The following is a 17,617-nucleotide window of genomic DNA, read 5'->3' on the forward strand; positions in this document are numbered from 1 at the left end:
TGGCAACAGTTTCTTAAAATTATGTATGACATAGTATGATATAAGATATATAGGTGTTCAGTATCAAGCATGTTCATCTAAAACTTGTATCATACATGTATAAGATTCACTGGTATAGCAACTGTATGACTGGCAACAGTTCCTTAAAAGTATGTATGGTACAACAGCTTGTTCAGTGTCAAATATGTTCAGCTGAAACTTGTATCATACTCATATCAATTCGCTTTGTTCCAGAAACAAACTAAATGTGCATAGCATAGCACTGGGCAGTTGTTGTGCTAGGAGAGTGGCTGCAAGTGAAAAATGTTATGGTGAAATATCACACGTGATATTTGATGTACATTTACTAAAAATGTGGGCTTTACTCAATGTTTAAAAACATGCCCTTTTTTCATATGGTTTTGATTTTGTGATAGATGAATATATAAGGCACTGGATAAAATATCGCCCACGACCATACATCGATCGCTGAATTTTCACCATTTCACTTTCTATTTAATTGTCATATGAACTAAAATAGGCATCTGAAGTCTTCACAAAATGAGTGTCCAGTGCAATTTTGAATCCAATATGGCGTCCTACCCTATGATGGCGCACCTCTAACCTCCCTTGCACACTTCCTTCCCAGCGTTCAATTAACAGTCTCCTGAACACTAATCGCGTATATATGAACTGTTGATCGCTCTTACTCATGGTTTTAGTTGTAATCATAGCAATAAAATAACATTTCGTTACCTATACTGGTGAAAGCTAGAGAATGGAATTCCCGGGGGCATATGGTTAAATTGAAATGCATTCTTAAGTTGTAAATCCGTGGTTTTATCCTTACTGACATCACAAATGAAACTCAACAGTGCACATTTGACTGTAATTTTACATATTTTGTACATAATTCACTCAAAATACCGCTTAAAATGCGTAAGAATGGTTGTTTAGAGTACTTCACTTCATGTTTGTTACTGTTGGTTATTACCTCATTAATACTTTTAACGCATCAGTTTGAACCGTAAAACTGCATCATGGTACTATACATGAGGCTTGATTCCTCTAATCTAGAAGGAAGGTGAGAGTCTTAAATAACATCGTTAGTTTATAGTGACTATAAGTAAGGTCTTAAAAATGGATAAATTGTGTGCAGGGAAAAAAAACGAAAAAACGACAACACTAAATAAAAATATAAAAAAAAATTTTAAAGTTTTTCCACAACCGTACTTACATAAAATCAAAAAGAATACCATGAATTTCCTCCCTGGAGTGTTCCGCAAAACACCATAATTATTTCCTCTCCTACATGATTCAACAAGTATCCTATGAATTTTTCACAGGGTGTGCATGATTTACATTTTATTGAAAGAATGTGGAATATAAATCACTTTCATTTCAAGAGAAATTTATTCATTACAATATGTGTTAAGAGGAATGGTATTTCGCAGTGTTAGTAACAGTTTTACCCAAAAATTTTATGCAAGCTTGGGAGTCGTTCTCATATACAAAATATCAAAAGACGCAATAACTTTATCTGGGTTTGTACACATTCAAATGACGATAACACTTACGTCAAGTAAAAACAAAAATCATAAAAACCGTTATAAACATTAGTTCATCTTTCATAGTTTGATAGTTAATCTCTAATTCCTATTTGAAGCATTTCACTATTATGATTACTGTTATTATTTTATTGACTACAACGGCAGAATTTACAAAATTGATTTTATACAGAATTCTCTCAAGTCCTCTAATGACTTCAACATCGGAGAGCTGCTTAGAAATACCAAGTGTGCCAGAGAAGCAAGTCATCAGAAGAATTGACAGAATTCTGCATAAAATCAATTCTGTAAATTCAGCCATTATATTCAATAAAGCATGTTTGAATGAAAGATAAATCCATATTAATACGGAGCAAGCCTACATGGGCCACTGACTTGAAATTCAAGTTTCTGAAGAATATGGCGTGCATTTGAAAGAGGTTTCAGAGGATAGCAGGAAATACAAAAAAAGGGAGCAGTTATTAAAAAAAATATATATAAATTAATAAATTAATTGGTAAAAATAAAATTAAAAAAGTAAAATACAAGGCGAACTGGTTGAGGGTAGTGTAGTAGCATAGTATGGATTTCACCACGTCCAGGTCAGACGTTGTTTCTTAACAAAACCACCTTTGGTAAATTTGGTGAATCGATAAAGGTGGTCTCTGTCGAATTGACAGTTTATAAGTTTCCTATCAGCAGAGAAAGGTCGTCTCTATAATGGTTCATCGCTTCCCCGGTTCTGGTGAATTCATGCATGGAATTTTTTTTTCCTTTTTTGAATAACTTGTGCTAAGAATTTGCTTACGGAAATAAAACCAGGAAATTGGATAGGATAGTTAGTCGGCATTTCCAATTTGTTTATAAATAAAGTTTTTTTTATATGATTCTTAAATTTAGCGAATGATTATGTTCCCCCTATTAAATTTACTCTTTCAAAAGAAAAAAAAAAACGCGTTGCCGTTTCTCAATTTAGGTGTAAATCGGGAAAGCGTGAATTCACCTTTTAAACTGACTGCATAGAAAGATCACAGGTACTATCACAAATGTTCATGAGTTTCCTTTCATATAGTGAAGTAGAAGTGGAGTAAATGTTCTCAAGAAATTGTTCTTTCGGGCATATCGTTCAATCGACCCTGCTCTTGTTTACAAAATTCACTTTTGGGTTCAGAACTTTAAGATACTATGCTAACCTAAATACTATGCAGAACATTTTCGAAGCAAAGGGAGAAAAGTTCATTGTAACAGCTCTGACATAAAGAAGCCTAATTCTAACTTGTCACCTTCGCTTCCATTCAAGAAGGAGCTAACGGACATTTAAGACGGCGAATTCAAGAAGAAGCACAGATATGACATCAGCGTCCGATACACGAATACTTTAGAAAATAACATAACGCAGAGCAATCCGTGAACAGATTGGGAACAATAGGATTACAAGGAATGCTATTCTGAGAGAGATCGCTCACTCATGAGACAGAAAGGGTACATTTTCGTAGCGCGAAGAAAGAGAAATAATTGCTGTTTGGTGGCTCAACCACTTATGGGAGAAAAGCCATGCTATTATTACGAAATTCTAATAATGCCCGTGTTATTCTTAAGCGTCGCAACGAGTCCATAACGAGGATAATAGAAGATGTTGTGCTATCTTTAAAGCAAGACATTGTCGGCAACGCAAATATTGCTAAACCCGACCTCATTACAGGGGAAATGTGAAGACCAAGGGAATCGGTCATTACAGAAATATATATGAACCTTCAATGGTTGTGCCGCCTCTCCTGTGTCTCTCCTTCACAGGCACAATAGGCACGAGAATAACGACGATAATCAGCAAAACACAAGAGTTGGATGGAGTCAGACGACCTCAAAGAATACCTGAGAGGTCAAGGACTTAACAACTTGAAGCTTTGGGACAATTAGTATGAACATTATTTTATACCAGACTTGTGGGTAAAATTCAAAATTTGAACGTCCAGTTCCACAAAAAAAATCTGTGTAATTGGAGAAATATACGCACACTTTTGGGACTTACGCTTTTTTACTGATACTGATATACCTGTCTATATATATATATATATATATATATATAATATATATTATATGCATATATATATATATACGGTACTACATACAATATTATAATATATATCTTATACATACTACATACATATATATAATTTATATACATATGTATATTTATATATATATAGATATATCATATATCTATATATATATATATATTATATATATATATATATATATATATATACCGGGAATAAAATTACCTATTATACCAAAGATGTAAAGCAGGATCTTTATTGAGAGAGTAGGACAGATCACAGACAGCGTAGATCAAGCATTGTTAATTAAAGTTAAGAAGTTTGAAAGTCAAAGGAAAACAACGTATGTCACGTAAGGGCCTAGAGTAGGCATATGACAGAACTGACGGAGGCAATGTGCGTGGAACTTAAAAATGTATGGAATAGAAGAGAGACTGCCGTAAACAATTAAAAATATTTAGAGTGGAAGCGAACCATGCATTAGTTTACGTAGCTGGGAGAGACCGTTCGGTGTAAATGTTCTTTACGAATGATGTGATAAAAGAAATTAGAAAGGACACTCAAGTGTATAGATGCAAAGTTATGGGGTGGGAAACTTTTCCGTAAATGGTATCTTTAGTAGTTGCAGCTCGCAGATAAATCTGATAATGAACAATGAAGAAAACTGCAGAAACTAATGAAAGTGCGTGAAATGATTACTGAATAAAAAAATTGAGCAATTTACGGTAGGGGGACAGAATTAAACCAGGAAGTTGGAGACATAAAGGGTAATATGGAGGAGTTTATTCATAATAGTATTTCTGCCACCTATCACAAATGATGGCAAGGAGAGTGAAGAGGCCAGCCACAGAATAGTTTAGATAAAGAAGGAAGCGGGGAGTATGGGGAAAAAATTGGGAGAGACGTGTGCAGTCTATGCAAGCCAAGGCAGGACTATAAGGAAGGACCGTCGAACATGCTCTCCTTTATGGAAGTGAAGTGTGATGTTGAATGCATATGAAAAAAAAAGGTTATAGCAGTTGAATTGAACTGTTTGTGCAGTACATGAGATATCTGAAGATTTTAAAAGATATTTGGAGATACATTGAAGAGGTAAAGAGGTCAATCAGTGTTTCGGGATGGTTCGGTCACACAGAGAGAATGGAGGACAAAACATTGGTGAAAAGTGGACATTTGGAAGTGTAAGGGGGGAATACGAGAGGTTTGTTTGTTTGTTTTTTGTTTTTTTTGTATAGGGTTTTTCCGTTGCAATGAACCAGTGGTCATTCAGCAACGGGACCAACGGCTTTACGTGAACTTCCGAACCACGTCGAGAGTGAACTTTTATTACCAGAAATATACATATCTGACCCTTCAATGGAATTCCCGAGAATCAAACTCGTGGCCACCGAGGTGGCAGGCCAAGACCAAACCGACCACGCCACTGAGGCGCTGGGAATACGAGGAAACCCACAAAAGCAAAGCGTGGAGATTATTGGAAAAGGGTCTTCGTATCAAAGATGCACAAGAGTGGCAACAAGACCGAGGTGAACAGCACAGTCTGTAGAAGGTTCTTAGATGCTGATGATGGGCCTTCAGTGCAGATGTATGAAACGCCTCGTATTGCTCACGTTTTCTGCCCAAAGATCTCACCAACAGTTCAGCAGTTAAAAGTATGAATGTGGTAGTGACTGATTATTGTTGTTTATTTTCTGGAGACACCCACACTGTTGGAAGGGAAACTGGCTTGGACGTCCATGTAGCTTGACCGTATGTATTATTGTTGTTTATTTTCTGGAAACACCCACTGCTAAGGGAAATGGCTTGACGTCATGGTAGTGACTGATTATTGTCGTTTATTTTCTGGAGACACCCACTGTTAAGGGAAATGGCTTGACGTCAATCAATATATTTTATTTATTCGTAGTTATAATTATTATACATATCACACGGATTTTGTTACGAATGCATTTATCCTTGACCCTCCCGTTAAGAGGATTAATTTGGCAATGGCTGCAATGCTGCCTTTATCTTCATCCGTAGGATTACAGGGTGTTGCTCACTGGTCAAAAAATATACAAATACGCAAACTCAAAAACCCGTGAATAAGTGTGTTACGTCCCCCATGATTTTCCATGATGAATTTACGCTTTCAGTGATAAATGAGTGTCGAAGGACATACCTGTTCATACAAAGAAGATCCCATCATACACCTGTCTTCGTCAGTTTTACAATTGAATCCTAAGCTTACATTGTGTCCAACCTTTTGCAGAATGTCAGGCAAAGGCCAAGGTAGTTGTTAATTTTAAAAATTACGATAAAAACTCTTCATCCATAGCAAACAAGGAAACACCTAAACTGAACTTGAATTCATAATATGGGGTAAAATTCGATAAAAATAAATGATAATGAAACATTTGAAAAAATCCTACCGTCCTCTTTTATTATCCAATGGACATTTTTCTACAGTGAAAATCTGAATGTTTGCATTACGAAAAAGCAAACGTTCCCAGTTTGTTTCTTTGTTTGTATGGTGTTTTACGTTGCATGGAACCAGTGGTTATTCAGCAACGGTACCAACGGATTTACGTGACCTCCGAACCACGTCGAGAGTGAACTTCTGTCACCAGAAATACATATGTGTTACACCTCAATGGAATGCCCGAGAATCGAACTCGCGGCCACCGAGTTGGCAGGTCTAGACCATACCTATCACGCCACTTAATCTCCTATGAACAGAATAGAAGAATGGAATATAGAATTTAGGCCAAAGGCCAAGCTCTGGGACCTATGAGGTCACTCGGTGCTGAAACGGAAATTGCCAATACAAAGGTTTGAAAGGTGTAACAGGAAGAAAGCCTCGCAGCTGCACAATGAAACCATTGTTAGGAGAGGGTAAAGAAAGCACGATGGAAGAAAGGGAATATGAACGGACGTACGGTAAAAGGAACCTTAACCCACCTCCTAGGTTAATCTCCTCCGAACAAAATTTCGGGAGCAAAGATTATACAGCAAAAAACACAAACTCTAGAAGTAGGAGTCATTCAACGAACTAAAATAAAAGTTATAAATGCGTCTGCCACAGTTCCGCTTGGTGACACAGCTCAGAAATAACACTAATAACATATGATTCCCAGAGGCGTTGAGAGATAATGTCCAAATGAGAAAAGGATACAGTAAATCATCCATATGTTGCCATCATCCGCAGTTGACATTACACGAAAGAAAACCAAATTGAGAGGTGAAATGGACTCTCCAACACTCAGAAATCACACATTCAGTATGCGGTGAATAAGTAGTAGATACACATTTATTCATTACAGTATCGTGGCTCAAAAACACTGGTTTGATGCCTGGTGAGAAAATACTCAAAAACTCATTACTTATTTAGGTTAGGTTAGTGAAATCTTTTAAGTTTAAGTCGTCCATGTTTCTTCGTCAAATATCTTCAGCTTATGAATGTTGTGTTCCTTGTCTTGAAAGAATCACTACTTTCACGACAACAAACACAAGTTTACCTTTTAATTTCTTGAGAAATTCTTCATAAATTGTACTTGGTGAACGTTGAAACCCCTTAGGCCCCTTCCACACGGTCGAGCTTTGGTCGACGAACTTTGTCCGATGTGACGTCAGAAGCGGAGAAACAGCGGGAAAAGTCCGAACTTTACCGCAGTTTCTCCGCTTCTGACGTCACTTCGAACAAAGCTCGGCCGTGTGGACGGGGCCTAACATTTAGGATCTTGACTTGTAAGTTTAGAGGTCACACGGGTTTCTGGTCCGTGTGAGTTGACGTATTAATGGGAGATCTAACACTTAACCACAAATAGTCAAGGAGCACAGGTTCATCCAAATCGAAAGTTCCTGGTTTAAATGGCTGGAACAAGAGCGCAATTGTCGATGTGGGTTTTCTCATAAATTTTACGGCAGTAAAAACCATGGTCCAATATACAGTTTAAAGAAGGCTACACCTATTTCTGAAATATATTGAAACTATGAATGCCCAACGTAAGGATTACAAGAAAAATAAAGCATTTCAATTTCCAGGTTCATCCAGAAGCATCCCATGAGCCAGTCCCTCTCTGGAAGGATGGTCGCCAACACAGCCAATAAGGACATCAACCACCACACCATGAACAACTATGCTGCTGACCTGGTCTGTAAGGTATGGATGGTAGTGCACAGTGCACAATCTTGCTAAGTTCCTGCATGCAGATTTAATCTAAGATTCAGCAACTGCGCATGTTTTGTAGTGCTAAAATATTTTTCATGAAACTTCAGTAGAATCAAATTAACTTACAAGAAGATCTTTTACTGTTAGTGCACATTCAACATTATCTTGTGAGGAAAAACTGCAAGTATCAATGCTCCTTTTAAGGTAAAAGACAAATATATCTTTCCTGGAGATCAGTCCAATTTAAACAGATCTTGGATGTATGAAAAGACCGACGGACAGTGCTTATGTAAAATGGAACCAAACCTTATAGATTCCCAGGTTAAAATGAAAAATAAAAATAATGACAGTGCACGAAGTCAGCATACCTCACTGTTTTCAATACAACTTCATCTCAAAAATATCTAACACTTCACAACAATAACAAACTAAATTCATATCTTTTGCTCTGCTGGCAATGGTTTGTACATGAAAATTAGCTTGTAAGAGAGTTATGTATCTCGACACATCGTGTGGTAGCTTTTCTTGCCCTGGGAAGATTTAAAACTGTATGCACCACTTTCCACAGCCATGACACTATCCTATCTATAAAAGAAGTGTACATTAAATGTTTTCCATTTTACAACTAAGTCACTTCTAATGAATATGTCAGCTTGGGAGAGATGTATAATAAAACTAAGATGAAAAAGATTCCTTTTCTGCTTCAGTTTCATTATCATAATGTATTTAAACACAAGCAGTGAGTCAGGTCTTTAAGGCCTCACTGGATTCACCTGGTGAAGGTAAAGTATATGAAGTTGCATAGCTGGTAGTAAGGATGCCAAAGAGGATGGATGGCTAATGAAAGAGAAAGTAAGGTGTATTGCACACTGACACACGTCAATGGTCAAACAAGAGCGACATAGTTACAATTACTCATCAAACAAACAGCTCAAACTAAGGCAAGTGATCTCATTCAAATTGTCTTGTTCTGGTCGAGTTGTGGTCGCCTATAATTCGTGTTGTCACAACCTGATCTATGATTAATATCCCATGTTAGTTAAAGGCCGGCGTAATCTCAATATACTGGCCGCATGTTTGTCATGAAAGACATTAGTTTCTGTGGATTCGATCAAACTGACTTCCCCGTCCTCTTTTAGGAATTTTGTTCCTTTATTGCTTGAGTTGTACTTTTCGTAACATGTCACTGTTAATGTTACTAGCAAAATTTGGTCTTGGTCCATGCATGTCATTTTTGCTGTTTGACCCATTTTGACAGCACACAACAAACCAAGCTATAAACCTAATCGGTTCCGACTCCTTCACTGCCAACTAACTACGAACTGCCAAGTCACAGTTGAATTCCACCGCAGTTTTGAACATGCACAAAACTACTGTGAAACATAACGGTTAAGGCCACGTCCACACGGCCAAGCTTTGCTTGACGAACTTTGTTCGATGTGACGTCAGAAGCGGAGAAACTGCGGTAAAGTTCTGACTTTTCCCGCTGTTTCTCCGCTTCTGACGTCACATCGGACAAAGTTCGTCGACCAAAGTTCGACCGTGTGTACGGGGCCTTAGACAGACTGACCGTGACGCACACTGATGTGTTTCGTCCCTCTCCAAGCAGTCATAGTTTAATACATAAATAGTCAGTCCCAGTTTAAAATGCCACGATCCTAGCCCGACAAACAACAATAGTTTCAAGCGTCAAATGTAACATATTCAGCGCACAGACTGGCCGCAGCATGAACCTACGCAGTACCTTTGTGCCCATCATCAAAAAATCAGAATATGCAGGAAGTGTTTATCAGGTCAAATAGCGTTTATACACACAATTTTTAAAGCCAATGCATAAACACTGCATTGTACATGAGCAAATATAATAGAATGAATTAAAAAAAATAACGCAATGATCATTAGGAATAACCATATTTTCAGGTGATCCAATCCAATCGAGTGCATACAAACTTGCATTTCTAAAACAAGGCGCGACTCTTGTTTGCGTATTTCTAAACTATTATTAATAAACAATAAACGAAACACTTAACGCTTAAACAAACGAAATGACTGACTACCTAAATTTTAGAAAAAGAAAGGTAAAAACAAAAGATAAAAGAAAAATTTTTTCCAAGCACCAAAAGGAGTATTTGAGGAAAACACGAAAACATTTTTCGAAAAAAAAAAATTACTGGATAATAAAAGACTCCTGTAATGTATAGCAAAGGAACTTAGCGAAAAAAAGCAACAATAATCTAACACCATAAGGATCAACTATGAAGAACTTGAGGAAAATCACCGTAGTAAAAAATATGTTATATAAAATAAAAGGTGATAAAATTGCGATCGAAAGACGATAAAAGATGGTAAAACAGCGATCGAATGACGATGTCATTTCTAAAGGGACGCTTCTTAAGTGCAGGATCTGTATGAAAAGCTTCCTCTCTATACAGCCACCAAGAAGCCAATCACGGGAAAAGCTTCCTGCTTCTGTGTGAACAAAGAAAACGTCATTGACAGCGATGACACAAAAAGGCCTTATCGAGCCAATCTCTAGATTTTCAATGTTATCTAGTGAGAGTAAATATAAGTGTGTATATATATACCTATATATATAATATAGCTATATGTACAGTATCTATAATATATACATATTATATATATCCATTTATACGTATGTATGTGTATAACTTGTGCAAAATAATTCCATGATACTGGTGGACGGCTGTCGAGTTTTTGTGTCATAACAGATTTTTTAAATAATTTATATTCTAGCTGCCTTGACTTTTCTATATAACTGATTATAATGACTTGAGAGTACTACCCATCCATGCAGTCAAAAATGAGGATAAGATTAGAGAGGGTCAAGACGGCAAGTCCCAACCCCAGGGATGCTATGCATCTCCCCAAAGAATGGACCCATTTCGCTTATTTATATAAAGGCCTGGATGACGATAAACAAAGGTACCCCAATTTAAAAATCACCAGAAAATGATGTCAAAGTTCATTAATATTCTGTTTACTCTAACTTGGTTATTTTCATCTCGGATCACTCAGTTGTTTGTGCAAGAACGTATTTGCTGTTGCAGTTTTGTTCTTATAGTATTTACCCTTATCATTAACTAATTTTAACTTCATAATCAACATTCATCATTCTAATTTTTAAGATTCTTGTAAAATGTTTAGCTTAACTTTAAAAGCTAACTGGCAGTTATTCGCTTTGTGATACAAACCACTGTGCACCGTAGGGGGGTAGTGCCGTCAGTACACCTCATGCGGTGCACTGTTGGCATTACTTAACGTTCTTTGCAGCGTGCCTTCGGCCCCTACCTGCAACCCCTTTCGTTTCCTCCTACAACTTTCGAACATTTTACTGTCAATTTCCGTATCAGCGCTGAATGACCCTATAGGTCCCAGTGCTTGGCCTTTGGCCTGAATCTTATATTCAATTCAATTTAAAACCACCAGGAACACAAACAGTGGCCCCTTTCCTTACTCGTGGAGGCAAACAATCAGGCTAACTCTCGAGCTCACCATGAACTCATCCAGCAACCATTCTGTTTTGTCTGTCAATTCTTATATATTGAAGGTTACATTCAATATTGAAGGTTACATTCAATATATGTCTGTTCTGTAATAGCTACATATATGTTCTGTAACAGTTATAGTAATACTTATAAGAGTAGGCCTAATGACAAAAAAATAATCAGCACTCAACTAATACTTATAAGAGTAGGCCTAATGACAAAAAAATAATCAGCACTCAACTAATACAGCTAGGGCTGGATATTATAGTAGTAATTCCTTATTCGTCACCCATGATCAGTAGTTCACGAAGGCAGCACAGGTGGGTGGGGGAAGTGACGTGAGTGGTGTCTGTGGCACACAGGCGTCCGAACACTTGTACCACTTGCACCTTTATCAACTCCCCAACTTCCCTAACCAGCAACAATTCTGGCCACAATTTCACAAACAACGCCTCTATTATCAACACTATGGCCATTATCATCAGTCATAACCATATCGTAAATATGCAAGTGATGGCCATTAACATAGTAATCACCACTACTACTGCCCTCTTCTTGCTTGCCAACATAGTACTATTTAGGCCGATCAGTAAGGCCATAGAGGAGCAAATCCACCATTACCATTACTTCCTGAAGGACATGAACAGCTTTATCCCTCTCACCACAACTCACTGAAACAAGCCAATTTTGTAAAACCATCACAAAAGTAGGCATTGTATTACCAACAGGAAATCTCAGTAAAATATAAGTAACATACCATTTTATTCAACCCTTGCACTACATACACATGCTAGTGGTAAAGTAAGTCACCCATTGCTAGTGTGTGTGTGTGTGTGTGTGTGTCAATTTGCTAAAAAAGAAGTACTGGGATATGGGGTAACAAGATCGGCACCTTGGGTACTGGATATATAGACTGAGGATACATTAAAGGATATCATCCTGCAGCAAAAGATATATAGAGACAAATTTAGTTACGAGTTGAAGAATGTAAATTAATCCATGCTAAGCGCTGAAGTCTGGATAGTGAAGATGAACAAAGACCAAGAAAAGATAAGAAAGAATAATTTGGCTAATGATTCTGACAGTCATTAATTCATGGAGTGGCACTGGTGCTAAGGCAAACCACAAAATTACTGATAAAATATTTAATCAAAATCATTAATACATGGGGTGGCACTGGTCCTAAGATAGTAAACCACAGAATTATTAATAAAATATTTAATCAAAATCATTAATCATGGAGTGGCACTGGTCCTGGAATAGGAAACCACAGAAATATTAATAAAACATTTTAGTGAACAGTGAAATAGGATAACGCCTGTCAAAAATGTTATGGGTCAATAACAAAATTAGAAGAGGAAAGGCAACGTTGGGCAAAATATTTTTATGAAGTCATAAATAAGAGATATGAGGGGATACGTTGACAAATATACCAGAAGCTGAATAAGACCTAAATGTATTTTGAATAAATTCACAGAAAAAAAAAAATCAAAGAAATTGAGGAGACAAAAACATTAGCTTATCATTGCGAAGATGACTTTAGCTGAAACTAAATACCTAAGGCTGTTGTGTTGTGCGGAATATGTGACTACTAGGGCACAGAGCCTGATGCTTACGAATTAGAAGTTACAGCAAAGGTACTAAAGATCAGTGACATGACTGAATGTGCCAACTATAGAGAGTATTTGCAGTTTGCCGATTTTCAATACACTAAAGACAGTAACCGATAAAAAGCTGAAGAGATAAACAAGCTGGCTTCAGAAAAAGCATAAGTTGAACTGATCAAATATTTGTGTTAGGACATTGTACAGTTATGTACGGAATTTAAAAATCAACTTCTGATGGATTCCGTACATTACAATAAAGCAATTTGTCAGCGTGCACAGACCAGTATCATAGAAGGTAGAAGGTCTTGCATCACTGGCATTCCTGTTCAATATCAAAATTATACATGAATGAAGCAGACGGAAAGTTAACGTTGATGGGGTCTTTTCAAGAGAATTTACGAGAAACAGTGGGGTGCTACAAGGGAATGTTACTTTATCTTTTTTGTGAGCTGGTCAAAGATGGAAAAGAATGTTTAATTTGGAGTAACGATACAGTTACGACTTGGGATATGCGGGTGATGCCAACAGAATGTATTATACACATACATATCTAGAGAGATGGGAATCAAAATAAGTTGAAGAAAAACAAGAGGGAAAATATTCTTAGCTGGAGAAATCCTGAGGCTGACTCTTTCAGATATTTCGGAAAAATGATATCCAGTAAGGATTCTCTTGAGCTGGAATTTAGTTAAAAGTCAACGGGATAAATAAGATTTGGAAATCAAATAGACTGAGACAGCAGGAAAGACTTAAATGGCGTTACATGGCATTAATGATGATAGCAATATATCAACAAGTGCCTTGCAGGGCAAGCTCTGAAGATGGTTGTCAAGGATTGCCGTGTCCCTCTCACCTCTAACCTCTTTCATTTCTGCTTGTTATTTTTCTAAATGCTGCCGTGTCCTTTCCCCCTGCTTGTCCATCTTCGTCAACGTAACCTTGCACAACTTTCACTTCTCATTTCAGCACAAATTCTCTCAGCTGTGTTTGAAAAGATGACACTATGGGGTGCGTTAGAAATCCACAGAGGAGATAGTAATTTGAACTTTGGGTTTTTTCCTCCTTTTTAAAAAGGAAACTCTCGCGGTAATAATTGAAAGGGATTTAAAGAAGAAGAAGGACTGGAAATACCGGCAAGATGAATGATCAACATAACTGCAAAATTTACAAGAGAGCAGGAGAACCCCAAGTGGTGTGAGTACTTGACATGACAAGGACAGAACACGCCCTTAAGCGTGTGTTTATGCTTAAGGTGTTCTGCCTCATCAGTGTCACACCCAAGTACCACTTCCACTCCCTCTTGCTTTCTTGTAAATTCTGACTATTCACTGCGTCAGTTTCAAAACCACCTTTGTCTTCTTTTACCCATTTTCCTTTATGATTGATTGATTGAATATGTGATTTAGGCTAACGGCCAAGCACTGGGACCTATATGCAGTCGTTCAGCGCTGAAACGGAAATTGACAGTAAAAGGTCTGAAAGGTGTAACAGGAGGAAAACCTCGCAGTTGCACTATGAATCAATTGTTAGAAGGAGGTGGAAGCATGATGGAAGAAAGAGAACATGAAAGGAGGTAAAGTAAAAGAAACGAAAGGGAGTGCATCTAGGGGTCGAAAGCATGTTGCAAAGAACCTTATGTAATAATGCCTTCAGTACAACGCACGAGGTGCACTAACGGCATTAACCCCCTACGGGGATTCTCCTTTACTATCAACCCCGGAGAGTCTCTTTCAATTTATACATATATTTATAATAATAAAACCTCTATATGACTTCTTATTCACTCCCACAATACCATCATTTCAAACACAACCTCAGTCAAAATGCTAGTTAAGATTTCCCTTCCTCCAGTATCCTACAAGTAAATGCTGGTGGTCCTACACGGTTCACACAAGGGAGCAAATTTTAAAAATCCTCTTCTTCATGTTCATGATGTCAGTATTATTTATTAAATGTTATTATCTATGCAACCACTACATTACGTGACGAGTATCCTAGGGAAGCTTGCTATCTACCCAGATTTGCCCTGGGGTACAAGGCCCTCCCTTTTCTTCATCCATGATACAAAATCTCTCCATAATGTTGTTTTGAACATTTATATAGATCTCCTTAAAAAGATGATTGAACAAATACCAGTGATGAGCTAGAAAGACTTCGTAATAATCATTTCGAAACAAAACGTCTCCTTTCCAGAAAATGTCAAAATTTAACCAAAACGTCTCCTTTCCAGAAAATGTCAAAATTTAACCAAAACGTCTCCTTTCCAGAAAATTTCAAAATTTAATCAAAAAGTCCCCTTTCCAGAAAATGACACAATTTAACCAAAACGTCTCCTTTCCAGAAAAATGGCAAAATTTAACCCAAACTTTCCCTTGCAGAAAAATGTCCAAAATTGAGAGACCAAAAAGTTTCCCCTTTCCAGAAGGCAAAAATTTAACCATAAGTTCACCTTTCCAAAGAAAATTTGAACCAAAAATTTAACCAAAACTTCCCCTTATCCAAGAAAAGTCCCAAAATTTAACACAACGTTCCATTTCCAGAATGATGTCCAAAAATTGAACCAAAAAGTTCCCCTTTCCAAGAAAATGACCACAATTTAACCAAAAGTCCAACCTTTCCAGAAAATGACCAAAATTTAACCCAAACGTTCTCCTTTCCAGATAATGTCCCAAAATTCCCCTTTAACAAAACGTCCTCCTTTCCAGAAAAATTAATGTCAAAATTTTTCTAACCAAAAACGTTCCCTTTCCTTCCAGAAAATGTCAAAAATTTAACCATAAGTCAAAACCTTTCCAAAGGAAATGACCAAAATATAAATATGTACCCTTTTCCCAGAAAATGTCAAATTTAACCATAAGTCCAACCTTTTCCAAGAAAATGGCCAAAATTGAACCATTAAGTCACCTTTACCAGAAATGACAAAATTTTAACCAATAAGTCACCTTTCCAGAAAATGTCAAATTTAACCATTTAAGTCCACCTTCCAGAAAATGAACCAAAATTTAACCCATAAGTCAAAACCTTTCCAGAAACTGTCAAATTTAACCAAAAAGTCTCCTTTCCAGAAAAATGTCAAAAATTTAACCATAAGTCAAACCTTTCCAGAAAATGTCAAAATTTTAACCAAAAATAAAGTCCCCACTTTCCAGAAAATGTTCAAAATTTAACCAATAAGTAACCTTTCCAGAAAATGACAAAATGAAAATATGTCACCTTTTCCAGAAAATGTCAAAATTTAACCATAAGTCCCACCTTTCCAGAAAATGTCAAAATAACCATAAGTCACCTTTCCGGAAAAATGTCAAAAATTTAACCATAAGTCACCTTTCCAGAAAATGTCAAAAATTTAACCATAAGTCACCTTTCCAGAAAATGTTCAAAATTTAACCATAAGCAACCTTCCAGAAGATAATTGGTTTAACAAAATTAAACCCTTTAAGTCAAAACCTAATCCAGAAATAATGTCAAAATTTAACCATTAAGTCACCTTTCCAGGAAAATGTCAAAAATTTAACCATAAGTCACCTTCCAGAAATGTCCAAAATTTAACATAAGTCCCCTTTCCAGAAAATGACCAAAAATTTAAACCAAAACGTTCCCTTTCCTTGAATAATGTCAAAATCTAACCAAAACGGTTCTCCTTTCCAAGAAAAAGGTCCCAAAATTTAAACCATAAGTCCCTTTCCGGAAATGGGACAATTTAACCATGTCACCTTTCCAGAAAAGTCAAAATAGACCAAAACGTCCCTTTCAGAAAATTGTCAAAATTTCACCATAAGTCACCTTTCCAGAAAAGTGTCCAAAATTTAAACGCATTAAGTCCCAACCTTTCCAAGAAATGTCAAAATTTAACAAAACGTTCCCTTTCCAGAAATGTCAAAATTTAACCAAACGTTCCCTTTCCAAAAATGTCCAAAATTTAAGCCAAACGTTCCCTTTCCAGAAAATGACAAAATTAACCAGAAACGTTCCCTTTCCGGAAATGTCAAAATCTAATCAAAATGTTCCCTTTCCAGATGATGTCAAAATTTAACCAAAACGTCCCCTTTCCAGAAAATGTCAAAATTTAACCAAAACGTTCCTTTCCAGAAAATGTCAAAATTTAACCAAAACGTCTCCTTTCCAGAAAATGTCAAAATTTAACCAAAATGTTCCCTTTCCAGATGATTTCAAAAATCTAACCAAAACGTTCCATTTCCAGAAAATTTCAAAATTTAACCATAAGTCACCTTTCCAGAAAATGTCAAAATCTAACCAAAACGTCCCCTTTCCAGAAATGTCGGGAAAACCAACACGCCGAAACGCAGCTAGGTCACGTGTGCACATCAGTCCCCACCCCAAATCACCACCACCATCACCACAGCAACGCCCAGCGTTACCCACCGAGATCGGATGGCTTCGGAGGCAGCGGCGGCGTTGGTGGTGGATATCGAGGCTCGTCCATAATGGAAAACGGCGCATGCGTCGTCTCCACGAGCCACGGTGTGGCGGGTGCGAGGCCAGCCTTGGCGTCCAGTCAGAAGAACCTCAAGAAAATCCTCACCAAGACTTCCATCTCCTCCTTCAGCAGCGACAGCGGGTCCGGCTGCAGCTGCTGCAGAAGGAAACATAAGAGGGGTAAGGGCAACCTGCCCCCCAACCCCCACCCCAACCCCGAGTTGTTTGACATCATGAAAGCTGAGAATTACACTTCCAGAGAGGACATGCTGTAAAGAGGACGGCTTCTTTTTTTTCACTCTTTTTTTAGGATTAGTGACAACGTTGGTCGAAT

At 37.2% G+C, this 17,617-nt stretch overlaps 1 protein-coding gene across 1 annotated transcript in view; it reads left to right on the forward strand.

The window, feature by feature from the left end:
• The window catches only part of LOC135202577 (cholecystokinin receptor type A-like), a 534,495-nt gene extending 517,237 nt beyond the window's left edge, over positions 1 to 17,258 (forward strand). The window contains 2 exon segments of the mRNA XM_064232080.1: positions 7,607 to 7,724; positions 17,121 to 17,258. Coding sequence (XP_064088150.1) covers positions 7,607 to 7,629 — 23 coding nt within the window. The 3' untranslated portion in view covers positions 7,630 to 7,724; positions 17,121 to 17,258.
• Positions 17,259 to 17,617: the final 359 nt, after the last annotated feature.

This window comes from Macrobrachium nipponense, chromosome 30 (assembly GCF_015104395.2).
Source record: "Macrobrachium nipponense isolate FS-2020 chromosome 30, ASM1510439v2, whole genome shotgun sequence".
Taxonomy (NCBI): Eukaryota; Metazoa; Arthropoda; class Malacostraca; order Decapoda; family Palaemonidae; genus Macrobrachium; species Macrobrachium nipponense.